General features: G+C 40.6%; 1 protein-coding gene across 1 annotated transcript; it reads right to left on the bottom strand.

Annotated features, from left to right (window-relative positions):
* Positions 1-603: 603 nt before the first annotated feature.
* On the bottom strand, positions 604-11,727 carry LOC139452033 (uncharacterized). Its single transcript, XM_071233314.1, has 5 exons — positions 11,620-11,727; positions 10,363-10,494; positions 7,364-7,502; positions 6,941-7,033; positions 604-812 (listed from the first exon to the last, which is right to left on the bottom strand). Exons 1-5 carry the CDS (start codon positions 11,725-11,727, stop codon positions 604-606), a joined length of 681 nt encoding a protein of 226 aa, XP_071089415.1.
* Between the last annotated feature and the right edge of the window lie 5,034 nt (positions 11,728-16,761).

Below are 16,761 nucleotides of genomic sequence, written 5' to 3'. Positions count from 1 at the left end.
GTGTGGCATTTGGAATTGTATGTACATGTGAATGAATAAGGAAAACAAAGTTATCTACCATCAATTTATTAAGTAAACAAAAACTTTATTTGTTCATTAGACAGGATATTTGGAAATATTTCGTCTTCATTCATTGGGAATATGTGAAGATATTCACTATACATGTTTTGTGCATTATACAGTATTACCACCCAGTGTCCTGCAGCAGACACTAAAAGGTCTCGTTGTCTATTGATTTGCTTTACGGCTTTCTAGGGAGTGAGTGAGTGCGTATGGTTTTACGCTGCTTGTAGCAATATTCCAGCAATATCTCGGCGGGGGACACAAGAAATGGGCTTCACATATTGTACCCATGTCGGGAATCGAACCCGGGTCTTCTGCGTGACGAGTGAATGCTTTCACCATTAGGCTACCTGGCCGCCCCTACGACTTTCTAAAACCAAAGTGTCCGTGGTTGACAAAAAGTACTAGGGATTTCTGAAGTTAATCGCCGGTTGGGTGGTGACAAAGCCAAAGGGTTTCCTAGTCTTAAGTTTATGCAATTTTCGGTCGGTGTATCCATAAAGCAATATAAAGACTGCCATACAGATGTCCACTCGTGATCTAAAGATGTTTCTCAGTCACGTTTACTTTGAAACTATACAGCATCCCAGGTCCGTCCGGTCGATGAATTGCGCCATCAGCAAGAGGAACTGCCGTTATATCCCACGCACCCTCATCCGCCATCTTCTGAATGAAGGGAAGAAGCTCCTTTCTGTAGCCGTCGGTGTTGGCGATGTATTTATCGGTAATCGTGAATATAATTCTTCCTCCTGAAAGGGACAATAGCATGGTGTGAAGTAAATGTGCAATTTTACGCAAATGAGTTCACATGCTGCAAATTACATTGTTCTATCTACTCATATAACCTTGAGACCCGCTAAGATCCGGGTAGAGAATAGGTCTTCAGTGTAGCATCAACATAGTCATCAGAGATGGTCACAAGAAAAGAACATGGCCGCGTTCTGTAAGAAACCTTTTCTGAAGCCATCCGCCCTCAATCCTAGATATTACATGGTGTCAGAAGTCTGAACTGAATTTACAGAGATTGAGTGAGCTATTTAATGAAATTTAAATGGACTAGAATTTGGTATTTTGCCAAAATTTTGAGGTGAATAGCCAGTGATAGTGCTAATGTTTAAACTCACATGCTAGTTTCAGTGAACATGTTGACTGATAAATTGAAGCCATAAGCAGATCCTAGTTTGCAATCACAATTACTGAGGATTACGGAAGCTGTTAACTTATTTCAAGGTGCCGTTATACTTTCATCATACATTACAAATTCTGCACCTGATCTTTTCAATTTCAAACAGCCTGATGAGTGGCCAAAATTGATAAAGAGATTTGTTCGCTTTAGAATTGCATGAAGACTGAACACTAAAGGTGGTAATTTGCAAGTTTCAACACTTGTTTATTCTGTGGGTGAAGCGACTGAAGACATATTAGCTACATTCAGACTTCACGAACAAGTGGCTGATTTTGGTGTTGTGAAAACTCACTTTTTGAACGTTTTCACTGTTAGAAGATAAGTTATCTCTGAACGAGCCAAGTTTAACAAGAGTGTACATGAACCAGGTGAAACTGTAGATAGCTTCATCACTGCGCTCTATGATCTGGCTGATCGTTGTGCATATGGAACACTACAGGATGATCTTAATCGTGACAGGATAGAGGTTGGAATAAGAGATACTAGTCTATCTGAACGACTACAGCTTTATAGTGAACTAACACTTGAAAAAGCTATCAAGATGGCCAGGCAATCTGAAACTGTGAAAAGGCAACAACCAGTGGTCCGAAATACAGCGTGTGAAGTGGAAAATGCTAGGGCAAACCTTGAGGCGATAAAGGGAGGTAATTTGAAATATCACAAGAATATGAAGTGGACGAAACACCACAAGTCTCAACCATGTCACAGATGCGGTAAATCTGAACACAGTAAGGAAGATTGTCCAGATGTATCTTCAACCTGAAGAAAATGTCAAAAAAGGGAAGAAAAAGGGACATGTGCTTTAAACAAGCCTGCAAATACCTCTCAAACAAGTTAGAAGCGGTATGCAGTAAATAATGTTGAAGTGCTGGCAGATGAAAATGATAGTTATTATGCATTTCTTGGATCTGTAGAGGATGTCTCACCTCAAAGGAACTTCACTGATGACCCCTGGTATACCGTGAGTGAGTTAGTTATGATTTTACATCGCATAGGCAATATTGCAGCCATATCACGATGAGAACAAGTTATAATAAAATTCCTGTCGACAAAGGACAGTAAAACAGTAAGGTAAATATCACAGTGTAGACATAAAACATACCTGAGCAATATTGAAAGAAAGAGGTTTTCAGATAATTAGATATTAGAAAGTAACAACAGGCTTTAGACCCCTGGCAACCAAAGCTAGACCACCTAACTGGGGATCATGGGGACTTTTGCTTCCTGCTTAATTCCCAGCAGGATTTATGCCATCGCTTTGGTCAAGAGTGGTTGTTCGCTAAGTTAACCCTTTTTAAAAAATCAAAACACAATCAAGGAATTGAAACACTAGTTGATATTAATTGTGTCAATATAGATGGACTCACGTGCCACTGTCAGGGGGGCAATAATTTTACACTTCATTAACCCCATCATTGGCACCACCTTCATACATTTCAGTTGACAATAATATCCAACTATTCTAAAACAATTCAAAGTTGATCAAATAATAGTTTGTTTTGTTAAAAAAAAACGAGAATTAATGAACACTGATATTATATAAAACAAATCTCTTAAAGATGTTGAAAGATGCTTGACTGTGATTCTCTCATCACAAGGGACACAGACAGAAGCATCCCCACCTTTTAAAATATACTCATGGGTATATTGACTGTGTCCAATACGACATAGTCGTAAAACAACTTCATCATATCTCGAATGGGAACCCTATTGTTTGTTTTATAGCATAATGTTTGTTTATACCTACTTGGGTGTTCCACTTCTTTTGCATTAAATCTTTGATGTAACATCTATTTAGTGGCTTGTAATCACCGTATGGTAAAAAATGTGATGGTACTGATTTAATGAGTGCTGCCTGTGCGGCAGTATCAGCCATAGTGTTACCAGCGATTTCAACTTGACTTGGAAACCAGCAAAAGACGATGTCGTATTGGGTAATGGCAAAACATTAGCAATTCTAAAATATAAGGTATTTACGGATGATTGGAATTGTGTATTGCCTGAAGCCATGACAAGGAATCAGAAAAAAATGATTAACTATTGAGATGATTGGTTTTTGATGTAGTCCAATGCTATAAGAATAGCATTGGCCTCAGCTGTAAAAATAGAACTATTACATGGAATTCTGGAAGACACCATTTTAGATCCGATGACAGTGGCACTTGAAAGTTTGCCACCATCCTTGGAACCATCGCTACAAATAGAGCCATGAGAATCACATTTGGACCTTAATTGGGCACATTCTTGTTCATATACCAATGGGTTTGTGTCAGATTGTTTTAGGGTAGTTAGTGTTAGAGGTCTACCTCTGGTTTAACTAGTTGCCAAGGAGGTGTAGACAGTAAATGGGAAGTAGTAGAAAGAAGAGATAGCAGAAAGATAAGTATAATGTAATCACATATTGTAACGAAAGTTTGATTCGACGTTGTTTTAGAGATGACTCATCAGCCTCTATATATAAGCTATCAACTGGTGATGTTCTAAAAACTCCAAGACAAAGTTCCAGGCCTTGATGATGTACTGAATCTAATGATTGTAAGTTGCTTTTGCAGGCACCATAAATGATGGGAGCCATACTCGAGTTTGGAACGGATAAGAGATCGATATAAATGAAAGAGGGTTGTCTCATCCCCTCCCCATTTTGAATGAGAAACGATTTTCAACAAGTCTATTGCCTTCAGACATTTTATATGTGGTACAAATGTTAAGGAAGGTGAAGAAAGAACTCGAGAACATGGGGAGGACCGGTGTAATCTCACGTGTTGACGATTGCTGTGCAGGTGTTGTTACTGTTTCTAAAGCCTCAGGATCTGTTAGAATTTGTGTCGATCTGACCAAACTAAATGAATCAGTTCGTCGAGAAAATCATTCAATGAAGGTTGTAGATCAAACAATCAGTCAACTGAGTGGTGCTCAATACCTAACCAAATTGGACGCCAACTTGGGGTTCCATCAAATTAAACTGATGAAGAAATCTTCACTTCTAAACACTTTCATAACACTGTTTGGAAGGTTTAGATTCAACTGCCTTCCGTTTGGGATTTCATCTGCACCTGAACATTTCCAGAAGAGGATCGGTCCGATAATAGAAGGATTAGAAGGAACTTTATGTCGGTCGATGATATACTGATCTACGGTTCAACACAGGCAGAACACGACACAAGATTAGAAGCACCCCTTACCGACTACAGGAAGATGGAGTCACTCTCAATGACAAATGTGTCTTCTCAACTAACTCTGTGAAATTCCTTGCTCACATCATCAACAGTCATGGTGTTCAAGCTGATCGAATGAAAACCAACGCTATACAAGATGTGTCGGAACCTTCCTTAGGAATGGTGAACCAGTTAGCAAAGTTTCTTCCAAATACTGAGGATAATACCAATCCACTGAGAGATCTTCTTGTGAAAGTCAACATATGGGTTTGAAATGAACCTCAATAAACTTCCTTCGATCGAATAAAGCAGAAACTCTGTATATCACCAGTGTTAGCCCACTACAACCCAAGTGCAACAACTGTAGTTTCCACAGATGCTTCATCTTTTGGACTTGGAGCAGTGTTACTGCAGAAGCAAATGGATAATTCCCTCAGATCAGTTGCATATGCATCTAGATCGCTTACAGTGACAGAACAGAGAACTCTAACATTGAGAAGGAAGCTTGGTATCACGTGGGATTGGACTGCAGTTCACAATTCAGGCGGATCACAGACCTTTGATTCCGCCTTTTTAGCTCCAAGAACCTTGAAGAACTTCCACCCAGAATTCAGCATCAACATTTGCGATTGATGGCTTGTCAATTTCACATCGTACGTGTTCCAGTGAAATACATGTACTCTGCAGATGCGCTTTCATGAGCACCACTCAAGTCGAAAGAAAACAAGAGTGAAACTCAACTCTACATGATGTCAACCTCTATGCAGATTCTGTGATATCGGGTCTGCCAGCGTCTCAACAAAAGATACTGGAGATAAAGCGACAACAACTACAGGATGACAACTGTCATTTGCTCATTCAATACTGCATAGATGGATGGCCTTCATTGCACAAACTTCCTACTCAGATGATTGATTGATTGTTTAACGCCGCACTAAGTAATATTCCAGCTATATGATGGCGGTCTGTAAATAATCTACTCAGATGAAACAATATTGGACTCACTAAGCTGATGTCACAGCAATTGATGGACTGTTAATGTATGGACAGAGAACTGTCACACCTGAAGAAATGAGATCCAGTGTGATAGATTGCCTACATGAGGGATATCAGGGATAACAATATGCAGAGCATTGGCGAGATATTCTGTATAAAGAGTCCTTAACTGTCAAGTGTGTGCCAAAGAAAGATCAAATTCAACCGAACCATTTATTCCTTCAGAACTGCCAAATCGTTCATGGATGGAAGTCGGTACAGACGTATTTGACTTCCAAACAAACAATATGTACGTGTTGTCGCCAAGTCATCAGTACAACATCGACAAGCATCATCAGTGAACTAAATCGATCTTTGCACTTTATGGAATTCCAGAAATGTTGTATCTCACAATGGTCCATAGTATTCTTCCCAGAACTTCAAAACATTCATCTTACAAGTAGCGCTCATTATCCACAAGGTAATGGTGACGAAGAGCATGGAGTTCGAGTCAAACAGAAAGAACGTTTTGATCTGAGACACTGAGCTGAGATCTTCAACCACTCAAACCAGGTGATCAGGTGTTTGTGAAAGATGCTAACGTAACTAAACACGGTTTAGTTTCAGTGCGAGGACGAAGCCCCTCGTTCATAATACGAAGAAATGGAGGGAAGAGTTGTGCCTAGAAATCGCAAGCTTCTCGTCATAACATCAGCTGATAATGGAACGCCAGTCAAGTTAGACAGTTTGCGTAAATGTGAAAACCCATTCATTGAACCAGCCAACACCGTTGCTCAAGTCTACACAATCCAGTCAACACCGCAACGACAAGATCTGGCAGGATGTCAGTGAAACCAAAAAGACTGGTTCTGTGAAGTTTCACTTTGTGTTAAACGTGTTTACGAGTAATTTGATTTGACTTTAAATGCTGATTGCAGAGACTATATTTATTTCAACTTACTATCAGTATTTATCCCAATTGCGTGGATCGATGCGCATGATATTAATCACTGGATTGTCTGGTCCAGACTTGAAAATTTACAGACCGCAGTCTTACAGCTGAATATTGCGGATTGTGGCGTAAAACAACAAACCAAACCAAAAGTGTCATACGACGGCAGCCTGCAAACAAACCAGACACTCCAGTGAAGACCAGAAAATCCCGTGATTTACTGACTATGGTGAAACTAAAGACAAGTTAATGTTAACTTTGAATTACCTCTGCACAGTGCAGAGATTCTGAGTTAGCATGATTGGTATGCTATTGGGACAATAACTTATTGTGCATTGAGGGATGGGATTCTTAATGTTGAGGGCGGTCGGGTAGCCTAGTGGTTAAAGCGTTCGCTCGTCACGCCGAAGACCCGGGTTCGATTCCCGACATGGGTACAATGTGTGAAGCCAATTTATGGTGTCCCCCGCCATGATATTGCTGGAATATTGCTAAAAAGCGGCGTAAAACCATACTCACTCACTCACTCTTAATGTTGATGTAGTGACCGATCAGTAACCTTGGTTTAAACTGCTTTCTGGCTAACTCAGTTAAAGGAGGAACACCCACCTGGCTTGACGATTCTGATCATCTCCAGGAATGCACAGACAGGAATGAGACCTTCATTAAACGCCCCTGCAGCAGTGATGCAATCATATTGGTCTGAAAACAGACGGAAGACGAACCGGTTACAGTTAGGGTGGCCGCGAGCCAGATGTTGTTCAGGAAAAGATGTTGAAGGTTTATTCAAGTTGCAGAAACTGGACATCATATGCATTTAGAAGTTTCCGTTCATTGGGAAAATATTCTTTATAACGGAATCGGATAGTCAGGCTCCCTGGCTTGGTTGATGCATGTCATCGTACTGCAATTGCGTGGATCAATCACTGGATTGTCTGGTCCAGACTCGATTATTTACAGACCAGTGTCATATAGGTGTGCGGCGTTAAACAACAAACAGAGACAGATTATAAAACACTTTCCTGAACGTACCTGTCTCAATTTCATCAATCCTGTTCTTGTTCAGGAAGGCGCAGATCAGTCTTTCGTAGACATGTTTAGTTTTCGCAACATCAAGCATTTTTTGTGCTGGGTCCAGTGCATCAATTCGCTTAAAACCCAACTCGGACAGCTGAAACAAGAGCCATTATATCCTTAAAGTTCTTTGAGTATTAAAGATCTGTCAACATACAGATGAGTTGCAGATCCGCAAAGACTCAGCATTTACCATTGTAACCCACGCGCAGAACAGGAACTTCCGAGCATGTGCGGCAAAATAACACGGAAGTGCCCTTCGCTTGTTCCGCCCCAAATCAACGTTACACCAGCGATTTTATTGTAAGATTTCTCCTTACCAAATGCCTGCAAGTTGATTGCGCGATCGACTGCAGTAATAGTTATGGCACCATCGTACACAAAAGGCAAGAACCAGCTGTGAAGACAAGAAGTTGAAACATTCGGTGTGTATTCCAATGTGCGGATACACGCAGGGCGAATGGTTAACCGCCTGGACTGGCGTGTGATGAAAGGTCCTCTCCCTATCACTCTTGCCAAGAAAGTGAACACTTTAGCAGAGACCACTGTTGGAAAAATGGTCCAAGTATGTTCAGCTTTTGTGAACCTGTGTCCTCCAATACCAGAATAGCTGTCTACATAATACACATGTATATGCATGGTTATAACATAAATATTGTTGATGAAGTTGTGCTGCATGAGTGCTGTAACAATTGCCAAATCCACAGGTTTATAAATTATAAATCTCAATACCATTAGGACAGATGATCAATTTCAGGTGACATGATAAACGTAAAATAAGGCAATGTTGATGCTATCAAGATTTATTCAGCGTTTGTTTTCGTTTTTCACTTTTAATGACACAGGTGTTTTGTATACTTGTCGTAAGCATATTTATCACATATGAACAACTAAGAAATGAGAGGTGCTGAATACCACTTTTTCCTTACAAGAGCTACAACTCAAGTGCTTACTAACAAAATTATTGATGTGTAATAATATATTCATGAATAATTGAGCATAATGAAGACTGGGGATATTGGCTGACATATGGAAAAAAACCCATTTGATTGATGAAGTTTTCTATTTAATTTAGTTTACTCTTTGGAAGGGTTCCAAAAAATGGAAAGTAACATTACAAATGCATTGATGTGCATTTGCTTGCTTGTTTGTTGTTTCACTCTACACTCGGCAATATTTCAGCTATAAGACGGCGTGTTGTAAGTAATGGAGTCTGGACCAGACCATCCAGTGATTGATATAATGAGCAATTGGGATACAATGACATGTACCGACCACCGACCAAGTCCCCGTGGGTCGCTTCTAAATCATTGATGTGCATGCATTGTATTGTATTATTCACACTTTCTGCACTTTACACACTTTTTCTCAAGTTTTATAAAAGACTAGAACTATCCTCAAATTTGACTGATTGTCTCCAGGCCAGAGGTTGTTCCAAGTGTACCTTCTTGACGTTGAAGAAGTTTATGTCTGCCACCATAGCTGGTACAACCTAACAAAACGTTCCTTCAAACAGTTGCTGAAATTATTTTCACATTTAAGTAAAAAAATCACATCACACATTTTTTCAAATAAAGAAATGTTTTGAAAGTTTCCTGTCTTGAAAAAAATACAAATCAGCCTGAAATTTGAACCACCAAAACACATTTGCAAATATTCTACATGATTTTTATAGGTCATTAATGCAATTCAACAAAGAACATTTCCTCAACTTCCATAATCAATTTGCTTAAAACGTGATGAAGGAAATGGGATTTGATTTTGTTTAAAATCAAGTGCGTTCTCCCAATTTTCAAATTGTTCATATTACCTTCTTTGTGACTGTGTGATTCCAGGGACAGAGCATGGGTGTACAGGAATCTTTGTTGTAATCAAATCCCACAGAGGCAATTAATTCATGACTATGGGATTTATTTACTACAACAGATTATCTATGTGAAAAAAACACTTATTCATAAAAAAATAAATGAAACTAATCTAATGCCATCATACCCTGCCATGCATGTCCAGGGTTCACATTCTGCCCTGGCACTCTTATCAAGACAAGCCCATGCTTCATGGGGCTTCTGTCACAGCTTGGGCTCTTATCAAGACCATCCCATGCATCATGGGGCTTCTGTCACAGCTTGGGCTCTTATCAAGACCATCCCATGCTTCATGGGGCTTCTGTCACAGCTTGGGCTCTTATCAAGACCAGCCCATGTGTGAAAAACAAAATTAATCAACTTCTGTTACAGACACACATGCGACTTGCTGATTATATATTAAATATTCTGTGGTTTCTAAATAACATTTTATTCTTGTTTACACAGTTAGAAAATATGGATTAAGAGTACACTGCCCATGGAAAACACAACAAAGGTGCCGCAAAGAATTAGGTTCCACGATTGTAAAGATATACATTGCTTGTTCAGATGATGAATCAACTAAAAATATTCATTTTGATGACTTACCTTAATTGTGCACTTGGTATGTGAAGGGTTGAACCTGATGAGACACGTGTAAACTGATCCACTTTCAAACAAAGTTAAGGCCTCAAGTGACTGAAAACACCGCAGACTCTTTCTTGTGAAATAACCGGTCGAATCTATGAGATATGTGTACAGATCGCCATACTGCAAATTTGGCCACTGGGAAACGTCGTCAGTCCAGTACTTATATATGGTTCTCATCCAGGCAGTTTTATTTTTTCTTCGTAACGATGTTTGTCTCCAGCACTAAGATGTTTGTAGTATACAGTCATGCTAAATGTGTAAACAGGGAATGTATATACGGCAGCGGGAAGTTTGAAATCTGACCTTGAGATAGCAGTGCGCTTCAGTGTTCTTTTGCCGCATGTACGATGCGCTTGCGCGACCGGAAACGGAACAGCAAGTATGTTACAACTCATCTATACTCTTGACCCACTTATTCTATACTACAGAAACGCCCCTTCTCCCGGAGCAAGTGGTGCTTACCGTTTCCCCGACATATCCTGTTCCGGCACCGACGTCCAGTACTTGGAGAGCTGCCCGTTGGTGTTCCGGGTAGGTTTCAGCCATGTACTCGCCAATACGTAGGTGGGAGCAGAGTCCTAACCCTTTGTACTCCTGTAGGACGAAGAATGTTCAGGCAAAGATCAAACTACAAGAACTAATTCTTTCAGTATTCAAATTGTCAGCATTGTGCTTTAGTGTCATTAATCTACATGGTATTAATATATCACTTGTCTCAAATTTGTTAACACAATCAAGGAGGGATTTTCTTTATTGTCAGAGAAAGTCAATTCTGTTAATTTTAAAACTTTGCACACCACTGTCCCACATTATAAACTTAAAGAAAAAACTTTAATACTTGATCCATGGGGCTTTTGTTACGAAACGTTACATATCTATCTGCAGAGATTCGGGGCAATTTGTAAAAAGCGAAAACGTGAAATGCTGGACTTCCTTATCTGTGGAAACGTTGGGACATTCAGGTAACAAGGCATCCCAGTGGGCACCAATTCTTGCCGATCTGTTTCCTAATCATCTGAATCAAGACTTCTGCTCGGATCGGCAAAGTCACAACAAGGTAATTTGGCCAAGAAGGTCAACTTAATTCAGCTTATTCGCCCATCCGGACTGCAGACCAGTGACTAATGGGATCGGGGCGGGCGGGTAGCCTAGTGGTTAAAGCGTTCGCTCGTCACGCCGAAGACCGGGATTCGATTCCCGACATGGGTACAATGTGTGAAGCCCATTTGTGGTGTCCCCCGCCGTGATATTGCTGGAATATTGCTAAAAGCGGCGTAAAACCATACTCACTCACTCACTAATGGGATCGGGTGGTCAGGCTTGCTAACTTGGTTGATGCATGTCATCGATCCCAATTGCGTGGATGGATGCTCATAATGTCAATCTCTGGATTGTCTGGTCTGGACTCAATTATTTACAGACCGCCGTCATATAGCTGGAATTTTGCCAGTGCGACGTAAAACAACAAACCGACCAAACCAACTCTCCACAAGACTGTATGACAACAGGGATGACTTTGACTTACCAACTGTCAATCATTCCCTGTATGTCGCGCAATATATATGTCACAACTTTTCAGGTACAATCGAGCATGCACTTTCCACCAAGATCTCAAAGAGCCTCATAAAACCTGGTTACACGTTTGGCAAAGTCCTCACTGCTACATTGTAAAATATAATCCTCCATTGCGCCTAGCTTGCAGTAATATATATTACATACCTCTTCATAGTCGTCGGCGAAGTCGTTAAACATGTCTGCAATTTGCTGCGGTGTCATGGTCTTCCGAAGGTTGTAATTGTGCCTGGCATCAATGTGTCTACCCGACATGTTCTCCTTGTGAATATTCCTCAGTTGTGTCCTCTGGCCTTCACTGCAGTGGCATATGATTAACCGCAGCTGAACATACTGAACATGTTTGCTTTGTACAGAAGACAATTCTTTAAAGAGAGTAAATATGGTTTGATGTCACTTTTAGCAATATTCCAGTAATATCAGGGCGTGGGACCCCAGAAATGGGCTGATTCGAACCCGGGTCTTCGACGTGACGAGCGCTTTAACCACTGTGCTACGCCACCCCTCCCCACTTCTTAAAGGGATGGAAACGGGTACGTATTCTGTTACCATGATTGTCACAGGATCGGTTTTAAGTGGACACAGAAAATTCTTTGAGGCACAGCTTCATGGCATACATTTCGTTTCTCTGAAATGTTCTTTTTCAAAAACACTATGCACACCCCCATCGATTCTAGAATAGCGCTCTTACATATACTACATCTTGATTATCTCGTAATATCAGAACACATAACCACAACCTACCTGCTGGAACCAGCCGCTGGTAAGGTACGATACGACCAGCAAGTGTCTAACTATGTCCCCAGCTGTTTAGCTGTGTTCAGTTATAAACGTATAGATAGATCCGCATGACAGACATTCACGAACAGATAGATAAGAACACTTAAATACTATATGAATAAATTATCCATCATTCGATAACTTCTCCAAAACAAACTACATTAATACAGTCAGATACAAAACTGGATCGATGTTTCAACACAAATTATTCAAATTACCATTAAACTGACTTAGTTACTATAAATGCACACCATATTGTAAAAGGCACCAAATGACACTAGCATTTTCATGTGTAAAGTCAACACAGGGTTTGGCGTAATGATTCATTATACACTTGGAACACATGTATTGAACTGTCCTGAGGTACTGTTAGACGTATTTGACAACAGGTTCTCGAGGGTTTCTGGCCTAATGATCACTCGTGAAGAGCAACCTCCTCGTGGTGAATGCTGGGTAACGCTAATAGCTCTTCCCCCGTGTGGAACCGGGGCAGAATATTTCCACAGCCTCCCATTGCTGGTCGTATGGGGCGACTAAAATGGGCAACCTGTTTGCCATGGGTTGCGTCCCTGTGTCGGCGGAGGACGGGATTCTGGTAGTTGAGGGCAAAGGTTGCTGGAACTGTGTTCCTTTGCCCAACACACTACTTCGACCCTTACTTCGCCTAGACGGGTGGTAAGATAGGCCCGGTCTTATCAATCGGCTGGTCATGCCAGGCCCTGTGCGTAATATTGTGTATGCACACCTGTGTTGTATTTTAATGTCTATTTTGGTCTTGGCCGTGCATTACTTGTGTGAATTCTCCAATTTGAATTGAATAAATTGCCTAAAGTCTTACGCCAGAAGGCGGTGGCTCATGGGCCAATCTGGTGATGTTGACCTCTGTATTCTGTATGTCTCCAGTTTCTTGTCATGGACTGAACCTGCCTGGCACTATATCTGGTAGATAAATATAGCTATTCACGTCATATTTGCTGGTATATAACATCCCTGTATCCCTGGTGTTGTAGACTGGCTTCCACTGCGCACCGTCCTTAATGACACTCGATGGCGGGTGGGGAGCAGGGATGCTGAAACTTATACTTACAACATGTCTAAATCTCCACTCTGGTTCTTCAAAAACAAACAAGCGTAGGCATACAGATTCTGTCTCGTCTGATGAAGATGTCTCTCCTCAAGTGGCCGTTTCTTGGCCTAGGTTCATCGTCATTTCATCCGCTGATGGCTCTCCTTTAAAGCTCAATCCTTTTGTCATCTCCAAGGGAATCCAAAGTACCTGTGGGGAAGTCAAGAATGTCACACGATTTCATTCTGGCTCAATCCTTGTTGAATGTGCATGGAGACAACAATCCGTTAATCTGCTGGGTCTCCAGCAGTTTGACAACAATCCGTTAATCTGCTGGGTCTCCAGCAGTTTGTTAACACAAAGGTTGTTAAGGTATTGCAGAGGTATTGTGAGAGATCGCGCTCGCTGTCTGTCAGACATGGCAACTGAATTACAAAACCAAGGCGTCACTGCAGTAAAACGATTTACCAGAAAGACACAGGATGGTAAGATTGTCAACACACAAACTTATCTATTCACTTTTGCGATGTCAACTCTTCCTAAATCAATTAAAGCTGGTTACTTTAACATCGGAGTGGAGGTTTATGTCCCAAATCCACTCCGATGTTATAAGTGTCAAAAGTTCGGCCACGGAGCTAAATTTTGCACTGCTAAGACAAGATGCTTCCGTTGCAGTGGAACTCATGAGAGTTCAGACTGCACAAGTGACATCAAATGTGCAAACTGCGACGGAAAGCACTTGTCCTCGTCTAAATCCTGTCCTATATTTGAACATGAAGCCAAAATATTAAAAATCAAAGTCACAAACACCTTTCTTACACTGAGGCCAAAAAGTTACTTCCATTGCAAACCCCGTCAACCAAGACGTATTCAGCTGCTGTGTCCTCTCCAACTCAAGTAGTGAAAGTTTCGACGATCTCTACACAAACCGATATCTCTTGGGTTCAGGATGAACAGATTACCATTGATGAAACCAAGACATCTCCCATAGTTCCGTCAAAAGTAACATCTGCTTCCCAAACAGAGACCTTGCTTGCGACGCCTAGAAATACTGAACTGTTAGAACCAGAAACATCCACTAAAAATGTTTTAGGTGAAGCCCACTTGTCAAAGCAGACTAAAAAGCAATTGAAGAAGAAAGACAGGGCACTCCAGCACTTGGAGGCGCCTTCTCCTATAACTACACCTTTAGAGGTTCATAATCCTTTTGTGCCTCTGGAGATGGAGGTTAGTCCCTCAGTCCCAGTCCATGGAAATGGACCTCCCTCCCGCTCACGATCTCCAGTTGAGCCACCATGAGTAGCTCTTCTCACATTATACAATGGAATTGCAGAGGACTTAGGCACAATTTTAACGAACTACAATTATTAACCACGGATATTTGTCCATCAGCAATTTCTTTACAAGAGACGTACCTTAAAAATACCGATAAATTTGATTTACAGCTGTTTAGTTCGTATCATTCCTTCTCTCCCCCGGGAGATAAATCTACTGGAGGAGCTTCTATTTTGGTGTGGCGGGGCGTTGTTCACAGTCCTGTTCCGCTTGACATGATTTTGCAAGCAGTTGCAGTTCGACTTACACTGCATATTGCCTTCACACTTTGCTCCTTATACATTCCTCCATCTTCAAATCTTCAGCGTAATGATCTACAAAAACTATACGACCAGCTCCCAAAGCCCTGTGTCATCATGGGTGATCTAAATGGGCATAATCCTTTATGGGGAAGTTCAACCATTAATCAAAAGGGAAAAGTGATCGAGGATTTTGTTTCCGATAATGATCTTTGCATTTTTATTGATGACTCCAACACTTACTTACACCCTGCTACTGGTACCTATTCATCTTTAGATCTGTCTTTGACGGATTCAGTTTTGTTAAATGAATTCTCATGGTCCGTCCATGATGACCTATGTGGGAGTGACCATTTCCCCACGGTGCTTAAGCCCATTAATCCCGCTGATGATCCACCTTCACCTCGATGGAATTTTGTGAAGGCTGATTGGCTTTTATTTTAATCTTTATGCAAAGATAAATTACAACCTACGTCTTTTCAGAATGTTACTGACCCGATTCAGTTGTTTTCAGATCAACTGAATGAAATTGCTAATGAATCAATACCTAAGTCCTCTGTCAACCCACGTGTTCGTAAACCATGGTTTGATGCTAATTGCAAACAAGCTAGGACATGTCGTAAGAAGGCGTAGAAATACTTCCGTAAACATCCTACTGTCCATAACTTGAACATCGTCAAAATTTCAAATGCTAAGGCGAGACGTCTATGCAAACAAAAAAAACGTCAATCCTGGCAGAATTATTTCTCAAAAATTAACTCACGTACACCTATGTCCAAGGTATGGAACATGATCAAAAAGATCAAAGGCAAGGGATCACATTCTACAGTAAACCATCTAAAGGATGGGGATACTTTGCTAACGAATAAATCTGATATTGCCAATAGACTTGGGAAAACATTATCTCAACATTCGTCTTCATCAAATTACGTTCCTGAATTTCAAAAATATCAGCTCCAACAGGAAAAGAAAAAAGTAAATTTTACATCTGATAATGGTGAAGATTACAATGAGGTATTTTCACTACATGAGCTATATACTGCCTTAGGGCAAGCTCATGATACAGCAGCAGGCGCTGATAATATTCATTATCAGCTACTGAAACACTTGCCCGAATCATGCCTTGAAACTTTGTTGACTATATTCGATGACATTTGGACATCTGGGACGTTTCCACCTTCATGGCATAATGCCATTGTTATACCAATACCCAAACCTGGGCGGGATCATTCTGATCCATCAAATTACCGACCTATCTCTTTAACTAGCTGTGTTTATAAAACGATGGAACGCATGGTAAATAATCGATTAGTGTGGTACTCGGAAACAAATAATCTTCTTACCAATATACAATGTGGTTTCCGGAAAAACAGAAGTACTGTCGATCATTTAGTGCGTTTAGAACCGTTCATTAAAAATTCCATTGTAAATAGACAACATGCTGTATCTATCATTTTCGATTTAGAAAAAGCTTACGATACAATATGGAAACATGGTATTTTAAAAGATCTTCATGATTTTGGATTAAGAGGCCGTCTGCCTCATTTTATATCCCAGTTTGTAACAGAGAGGCAATTTCAAGTCCGACTTACACTTATACAGGTCACTGATCCGTTCAAAACTTGATTATGGCTCCATCGTCTATGGTGGAGCCTGTAAAAGTAATTTAAAAAAACTTGATAAGATACACCATCAGGGCCTGAGGGTTTGCCTTGGTGCCTTCAGGACGTCTCCAATTCACAGTCTGTATGTAGAAGCGGATGAACCTTCTCTTAAACAACGCCGTCTAAAATTATCTTTACAATACATCACTAAATTATATTCTAATCAGTCCAATCCAGCTTTTAATTGCGTCTTTAATCCTCTTTA

Source organism: Haliotis cracherodii, unplaced genomic scaffold (genome assembly GCF_022045235.1).
Source record: "Haliotis cracherodii isolate W230 unplaced genomic scaffold, xgHalCrac1.p SCAF_9, whole genome shotgun sequence".
Taxonomy (NCBI): Eukaryota; Metazoa; Mollusca; class Gastropoda; order Lepetellida; family Haliotidae; genus Haliotis; species Haliotis cracherodii.
Note: the sequence above shows the minus strand (reverse complement) of the source record. Positions and strands in the feature narration are given on the sequence as shown.